This window comes from Phyllopteryx taeniolatus, chromosome 11 (genome assembly GCF_024500385.1).
Source record: "Phyllopteryx taeniolatus isolate TA_2022b chromosome 11, UOR_Ptae_1.2, whole genome shotgun sequence".
Lineage (NCBI taxonomy): Eukaryota > Metazoa > Chordata > Actinopteri > Syngnathiformes > Syngnathidae > Phyllopteryx > Phyllopteryx taeniolatus.
In genome coordinates this window covers 2,482,396-2,491,058 of record NC_084512.1, presented here as the reverse complement: position 1 = coordinate 2,491,058, position 8,663 = coordinate 2,482,396, and the positions used below count along the sequence as shown (strand labels likewise).

The following is an 8,663-nucleotide window of genomic DNA, read 5'->3' as shown; positions in this document are numbered from 1 at the left end:
CTTTCAGATGGGAGGGGACTCTGAAGGTGAATGTTTCATTCCACACTGGATTGCACTTATTGTGCACTGTCGTCGTGTTGAAAGCACTTGCGGTCGCCGTAGGAAGACAAAGAGTGACATAGTAGTCTGACTCTGAAACTGTAATTTCAGTTAACCATTAAGATTCAATGTTTGACCTTCAAAATGCATGAAGAGAATGTTGTACTTACAGTAATCGCTGGAAGAGCTTGTTTTGGCTTTTAGTACGGTAACATTTAATTTCCAGTAAGAAACCACTTCCTTCTGTTGAACGACCCAACAGAAAAAAATTACCAACTGAAAAAATGCGGCAAATGCCGGCATTTGGATTGACTTATCTTGTTTGAATAAAACAACGGAACATAACTCCAAGCTTTCAGTGCAACATGGAGAAATGAATAACATAAGTGACCAATTGTTATTTTACAGTACCTACAGTATTCCAGTTTGCAGTTTAATAGAGTTTCAACAAAAATGTTCTTTCCTCAATAATTCACTGGGGTTTATAAAAAACAAAAACAAAACCTTCCTGCTTGATAACTCTGTCATGGAATTTTAACTATTTTCTGCTGTAGACCACTAGTACCTGCTAGACCACATAATCTCATTTATCTACAGTAAATGTCGGCGAGCCAGGACTCCTTGGATTAGAATGCTTGCCTGACTTGTGCTTAAACAATCTTCCGTTTATTTAAAATGTGTTCATCGCTGTTACCGTCGCATTCACATTCTTTATTGCTGCACATTGATGGATGTCTTACCCCCGAATGAAGGCCTTTGAACGGACTGGCAACTTTCCTGTCACTAAAGAAACGATAAAGAGTAACACTTACACATTTCTCTAATTTCCATGCATTTAAACAGTCAAAATCAAAACAAAAACGTTACCTCTCCTTCAGGTCAAAGGCGATCCAAAGTTTACCCTTTAAAGATACAGACGATACACAGCAGTATAAGGCAAGGAATACACACGCGATTACATAATTGACTTTGATATGAACGGCCCGTTCACATGCAGACTACAACAAAACTATACTAAGTATACGGTACATATGTCCAGTATATACAGTAGGTCAATGTCAAATAAAGCTACTAAAAATAAATTTTTTTAAATGATTTTCAATATAGATGTAATGCATATTTTTCAGTGCCGAACAATGTATTTGAAGTCTCATTTAACTTAACTTAACTCGAAACGTATTAACAAATTTTTTGAACAGTATTTTTAAGTTCACGACAAAAAACAAAATGTCAGGTGGGACAGCCAAATATTTATAAAACAATATATACATTCTTAATCTTTTTTTTTTTTTTTTAATCTTTTTATTCAACTTTTCCAAACAATACACAATAATAAAGTGTCTCGATAAAACGTTAAGAAAGATAAAACATTTTTTTAACAATGTGCTTTGAAAGATAACAATAATATTGCGAACCTAAGCACAAAGAGCTTGATCAATAAACAATTATTTTCCCTATTTTTTTCTCTTAATGAGCCACACATACCCATACACACATATTGACATCTGTTTATTATATAACCTTGCCCGAGCCACCTCATCTGTGTCCTCTCGATGTGGAGGAGCAGCGGCTCTACTCTGAGATCCTCCCGGATGACAGATGACCCTATCTCTAAGGCAGAGCCCGGACACCCTGCGGAGGAAACTCCTTTCGGCCGCTTGTATCCGGGATCTTGTTCTTTCGGTCACGACCCACAGCTCGTGACCATAGGTGAGGGTAGGAACGTAGCTGGACAAGTAAATCAAGAGCTTCCCCTTTCGGCTTAGCTCCTTCTTTACCACAACGGACCGATACAAAGTCTGCATCACTGCAGACGCTGCACCAATCCGCCTGTTGGAAACGACCGGAAACGAGTCCGACTTACTGCCGGATATGCGGACCAAACTCTGTCTCCGGTCGTACAGGGACCGAACAGCCCGTATCAGGGTGTTCGTTACCCCATACTCCCGAAGCATCCCCCACAGGATTACCCGAGGGACACGGTCAAACGCCTTCTCCAAGTCCACAAAACACATGTAGACTGGTTGGGCGAACTCCCATGCACCCTCGAGGACCCTGCCGAGGGTGTAGAGCTGGTCCGCTGTTCCACGGCCAGGACGAAAACAACAGTGCTCCTCCTGAATCTGAGATTCGACTTCCTGACGGACCCTCCTCTCCAGCACCCCTGAATAGACCTTACCAGGGAGGCTGAGGAGTGTAATCCCCATGTAGTTGGAACACACCCTCCGGTCCCCCTTCTTAAAATGGGGGACCACCACCCCAGTCTGCCAATCCAGAGGCACTGTCCCCAATGTCCAAGCGATGTTCCAGAGGCATGTAAACCAGGACAGCCCCACAACATCCAGAGCCTTGAGGAACTCCGGGCGAATCTCATCCACCTTGCCACCAAGGAGCTTTTTAATCACCTCGGTGACCTCAACCCCAGTGATAGGAGAGCACGCCTCAGAGAACCCAGGCTGTGCTTCCTCATGGGAAGGCGTGTCGGTGGAATTGAGGAGGTCTTCGAAGTAGTCTCCTCACCGACTCACGACGTCCCGAGTCGAGGTCAGCAGCGCCCCATCCCCACTATACACAGTGTTGATGGTGCACTGCTTCCCCCTCTTGAGACACCAGATGGTGGACCAGAATTTCCTTGAAGCCATCCGGAAGTCTTTCGCCATGACCTCACCGAACTCCTCCCATGCCAGAGTTTTTGCTTCAGCGACCACCAAAGCTGCATTCCACTTGGCCAGCCAGTACCCATCAGCTGCCTCAGGAGTCCCAAAGGCCAAGAAGGCCCAATATGACTCCTTCCTCAGCTTGAAGGCATCACTCACCGTAGGTGTCCACCAACGGGTTCGGGGATTGCCGCCACGACAGGCACCGACCACTTTACGGCCACAGCTCCGGTCAGCCGCCTCAGGAATGGAGGTGCGGAACATGGTCCACTCAGACTCGATGTCCCCCGCCTCCCCCGGAACATGAGCAAATGTCTATCAGAGGTGGGAGTTGTAACTCCTTCTGACAGGGGATTCTGCTAGACATTCCCAGCAGACCCTCACAATACGTTTGGGCCTGCCAGGCTGGACCGGCATCTTCCCCCACCGTCTGAGCCAATTCACCACCAGGTGGTGATCAGTTGACAGCTCCGCCCCTCTTTTCACCCGAGTGTCCAAGACATGTGGCCGCAAGTCCGATGACGAACTGCAACCTTGGGTGTCCTGGTGCCAAGTGCACGTGTGGACACCCTTATGCTTGAACATGGTGTTCGTTATGGATAATCCGTGATGAGCACAGAAGTCCAATAACAGAACACCACTCCGGTTCTGATCGGGGGGCATTCCTCCCAATCACGCCCTTCCAGGTCTCACTGTCTTTGCCCACGTGAGGATTGAAGTCCCCCAGCAGAATGAAAAAGTCTCCAAAAAGGGTGAGTACTCATAACTGCTGTTTCGTGCATAGGCACAAACTACAGTCAGGACCCATCCCCCCACACGAAGGCGGAGGGAGGCTACCCTTTCGTCCACCAGGTGAACCCCAATGTACAGGCGCTGAGCCGGGGGGCAATAAGTATACCCACACCTGCTCGGCGCCTCTCACCTTGGGCAACTCCAGAGTGGAAGAGAGTCCAACCCCTCTTGAGAGGACTGGTACCAGAGCCCAAGCTGTGTGTGGAGGCGAGTCCGACGACATCTAGTCGGAACTTCTCGACCTTACACACCAGCTCTGGCTCCTTCCCTATTTGGGAGGGCTATTAAATTTAGATCACTCAACAGCCGAATATTAGGGAAGATCGGAACCTGACAGTTGAAAATTTAGGAGAGTTTCTGTGTATCTAGTGACCGGAAGCGCTGTACAGGTGTACAAGGCCAAAGAGCATGAAAGTAAGTGTCCGGAATGTTTTTCGTATAATGAGTACATACAGCATGTCTGACTGAAATTAGCCCTTTTTATGCATCCTATATTGTTTAACGTGTGATCTAATCCAGTACCTTTCACTGGATTAGCTGTAAATTACTGTTTTTTCTCATTGAGAATGTGTTTCTGCAGATTTGCATCCAGTGGACACTGACAGGTCTTTTTCCCATTTTGCAATTGGTAAGTCTATTGAATTAGTCCTTGAGATAAATTTGTATATGCTTGAAAGTATTTTTGTTTTGTTTTTGGGAGTAGTTCCACTATTTTCGAAACAAAAACGTGTGATTCTGAAGTACTCACGAGTGTTGGGAATTTTTTAGGATTTAGGATAGTATTGAAGCAAGTTACCACCTCTAATTTGAAAGTCTTGGAATAAAGTAAAGGGGTATTGTTAAAGACCCCCAAAACAAAAATCCATATTTTGTTTCAAAATACATTAATTATGTTTGAACTTAAGTGCTGAAGATGTGCAAAGACTGAGAAAAATATATTACTGGATTGTTGAGATACGGTTTAAAACTCTTAAAACTTAACTCTTCAACATTTTTGGGCGTGGGTAAAGGCTATCTCCGTGACATCTTGAGGATGCGGCTCCCCCACTATATCAACACAAAGCGCCCTTATTCCATGCAGTGGCCATTAGGCGGAATTGCACTTCCTTGTTCATAAACAACTTCACCCAGTTCTACCAGTATAGCGTGCACATGGCCATGAACTATGCCCACAACTTAGAAAAAAATACATCTTCCCTGAAGTGTAATGTGTTTTGTGTTGGGCTATGTGTTTTGCCATTTGCCACCACGAGTTGGGTTGCAAGGCAGGAGCCACACGAGAGCCGAACTGGATGAGATCCGCCGCCCATTGCTGGCCTGAATGCGGTTAGAGAAGCCGCCAGAGGTCCAGTAAAACAGCATTACAGCCATCAGCCTCAGTTTCCCAACTACATGTTGCGGGAACGAGAAGGGAGGAGAAGGAGAAAAATGTATCCATGAGGACCGGTGTGCTCCGTGCGCTGTGGCTGCATAGGGTGCGCTATGAAAGTGTGTATTATCTCCATCGCTGAAAATTCCGCTTATGACCTGTAATAGAAGGAAGTATTTGACATCTGAAAGGTCCAGGAAGGCGGGATTTTCAGAGCTCTCATGCGACATGCCCATAGCATCTGGAAGCTAAAAGAATGCCTCAATTCTTGACCATTTTGAAGCCTGAGTTCACATAACGGTACTTGGTGATTTATTTTTTTAATCGATTCATTCATTGTCCAACTTGTTAACAAGAGTCATTTTTTGCTCAATTCTGGGGGTCTTTAATCTCAAAATTGGGATTATGCAAGATCGGGGTGAATGATATGATGCTGACTGAGATTGTGTGGTTTTGAGATTTTTCCACCAAGATGATATTTACACGTAACCCGACTGAACAAAGTGTTGGCCATTGTACCTGTGGCTGGATAGCAAATTCCTTGATTTCCCGCTTCCCTACTGTCAGGGTGCTGATATCAAACCTGATTGTTTGAATCAAATCGTCAAATAGGAGGTCCTCATCATACAGCTTAATCTGGAGAGTCGTCTGGGAACAGAAGAGAAAACATTGAAGACTAATGTTTATGACATATTGACATGCAGTGAAATGTATTTCATTATATATGTCTCTTGTGTGCACCAGACTGAAATCTAGTATAACACACACGCACGCATGCACACACACACACACACACACACACACGTATACATTGGGAACCTTAATGTAACAGATACCAATTTAATGGCAAGTTGATGTAACAGACAGTTTCCAGTGTAGCGTTTATTGCGAGACATCAAATTGTGCGTAATTTAGAAGAAAACCATGAGTTGGAAGCGGCGCCTGCGTCACTTCTGGGTTATCGTAATTTTAAATTACAGCATTATAAATCAAGATATTTGATAGATATGAGGGGCACCACGTCATATTTTTACAAGTTTAACTTGAGGCAAAATGATGACAAACCTTTATAATCAGTCTCCTATCGGAAGGTGGCTACATTCTAGGAACTTTGAGTTTTAGACTTTTCCAGAGGTTTGGTTCCGAGCCCAAACACACACATAATCAATGCAAGTGGTGAATTTTATAGAAAATTTAATAATGAAAAGGGGTTTCTACAGGATAAAACAAAGACAAACACAAAACAAACGAACATTGGTGAAGGAAGGGATTTGTGACGTGAGATGAGCGGAATGGGCGTGTAGTGAATGCATATAGCTGAGGAGTCCTGGTCTCGTTAATATAAACCCAAATATGCACTAATCCGTACTTGTAGTAGAAAGCATTGTTGGACTTACATGTCTGGAACACGTTTGAGGCAGGCGAGTCAGACTCCCGAGTGTTTCGCCGGCCCGGTCCACACCGTGAGCAGGTGGATTCGACGGAAGGGAGGGAGGAAAAGCAGGAGGCCGCCGAGTTCTCCGGCAGGACTACTCTCGGGTGATGTTCGGAGCGGGCGCATTGCGTCCGCCTCCGTTCCCTCAGACTGAGTTCGGGCCCCCAAGCAGGGTGGCTTGGAGCGCTTGCAGGAAGCTGCTGCCGGGGATCGTCCGATGTCTCCTTGCCACCTCGGGTGAGGTGGGCGTTCTGCCTGGCTCGGGCGTTGGCGAGTTGGTCGGAGTGACCAAAAAGGCTTCTGCACCAAGACTCCAAAAATGTTTCAACTTCTCCCAGCTCCGGTCCCTTTCATGGCCGCAGCGGATCAAACAGGGGAGGTTTAGCCCAGTCCCCCCTGCTTTTCTACCACCTTCGCGAACACCGGGGGCTGGACTGCCTTTTGCGTTATTTTTCCATTCTAGGATTATTTTGTGGTTTAAAACCATCCATCCATCAATCCATTCATTTTCTGAGCCGCTTATCCTCACAAGGGTCGCGGGAGTGCTGGAGCCTATCCAAGCTATCTTTGGGCAGGAGGCGGGGTACACCCTGAACCGGTTGCCAGCCAATCGCAGGGCACACATAAACAAACAACCATCCGCACTCACAGTCAAACCTCGGGGCAATTTACAGACTTCAATTAACCTACTCTGCATGTTTTTGGGATGTGGGAGGAAACCGGAGTGCCCGGATAAAACCCACACAGGGACGGGGAGAACATGCAAACTCCACACAGGCAGTTCCTCAGAACTGTGAGGCAGACGCTCTAACCAGTCGTCCACCGTGCCGCCGGTTTAAAATCAGTGGAATAAAATATTAATTATTGGTTTTAAGATAACGAGACCATTTCCCCACCCTGCATTCATCCACGCTCATCCTCTTTCATAACTGTAATGAATGTTTCAAATGTGTGGTGTGGCGAACATTACTATTTTCATGTGACATTTGTGGCGTGGGGTGAGACATTTCATCTGGTTCAGTTAACAACAGATTTGACGTTAGACATTCAAGTTTGCTGCGATTGGCTGGCAACCAGTTCAGGGTGTACCCCGCCTCCTGCCCGATGACAGCTGGGATAGGCTCCAGCACGCCCACGACCCTAGTGAGGAGAAGCGGCTCAGAAAATGGATGGATGGCATTCAAGTTTGCAGCAATACAGTCACTAGTGGCGTTCATGTAAAGTTCTTAAAATATTGACTCCCCGTCGAGTCACAGACTGTCTTATGAACCCATGTCTGTAGTGTTGTTCCGTCGCCCGTGGTGTCGATGTTGCCTGTTCCAACTCCCAAGTAGCAGGTCTCAGCAGGGTGGAGGCGTCAGCAGGCTGGGTCCAATCCTTCGACTGGCAGAGAGTTAATTAACTTAGCGTCCGGGGGCGAACCCAGCATCCTTGGGTCTTAACTTTGAAGTCCCAGGCAGACGTGATTCACTTAGCGTCAGCGTGACAAAGCAAATGTCTGTGTCTTGTTGAAGATAGTCTATTGTGTTAATCCGTTTAGAGTCTGCGTGTGACTCTGGAGTTAACGTCTAGGGGAGCGGCGGTAGTGCGAGGCTGGGGTGCCGGGTGGCATCTTTTGCGTGGCATGTCCGCTACACCAGTTTCTAGTTTCAATCAAAATCGTGGTTGACAAAGTCTGGTAGTTCCACAACTGGCCATTGTTGTTTACTGGTGATGTGAACCAATATAGGCAGGTCCTGAGCGACTGCAATTCCCAGGAACTTAAAGGTCTCGACGGTTGACACAGGGCAGTTGGACAGCGTGAGGGGCAGCTGTGGTGAAGGATGCTTCCTGAAGTCCCCGATCATCTCTACAGTCTTGAGCGTGTTCACCTCGTTGTGTCAGCCGCATCGCAGCTCCACCCACTCCACTTCCTCTCGAGACGCAGACTCGTCACCGTCTTTGATGAGGCCAATGATTGTGGTGTCATCTGCAAACTTCAGGAGTTTGACAACTGGGTGCGTTGAGGTACAGTCGTTCGTGTAGAGAGAGAATAGCTGCGGAGAGAGGACAAATCCTTGGGGCGCCCCGGTGCTGATGGTGCATGTGGATGAGGTGGTGTCCCCCAGCCTCACCTGCTGTGTCCTGCCTGTCAGGTAGCTGTAAATCCACTAGCAGATGGCAGGCGAGATGCTGACCTGGAGAAGCTCGGAGGAGAGGAGTTCAGGGATGATGGTGTTGAACGTAGAGCTGAAGTCCACGAACAGGATCCTCGGTTAGGTCCCCACGCTGTCGAGGTGTTCTAGCATGAAGTGCAGTCCCATGTTAACTATGCCATCCACAGACCTGTGTATTTGGTAGGCAAACTGCAGGGGGTCCAGCAGGGGACCTG

General features: G+C 46.9%; 1 protein-coding gene across 1 annotated transcript in view; it reads right to left on the bottom strand.

Annotated features, from left to right (window-relative positions):
* Positions 1–8,663, bottom strand: part of LOC133485850 (cytosolic phospholipase A2 zeta-like) — a 53,498-nt gene that overhangs the window by 35,813 nt on the left and 9,022 nt on the right. Inside the window, exons 4-8 of the mRNA XM_061790166.1 lie at positions 5,377–5,505; positions 907–941; positions 780–822; positions 210–282; positions 2–138 (exon numbers count right to left, since the gene is read on the bottom strand). Of these exons, the coding sequence (XP_061646150.1) occupies positions 2–138; positions 210–282; positions 780–822; positions 907–941; positions 5,377–5,505 (417 nt within the window). The remainder of the gene's footprint in view (position 1; positions 139–209; positions 283–779; positions 823–906; positions 942–5,376; positions 5,506–8,663) is intronic.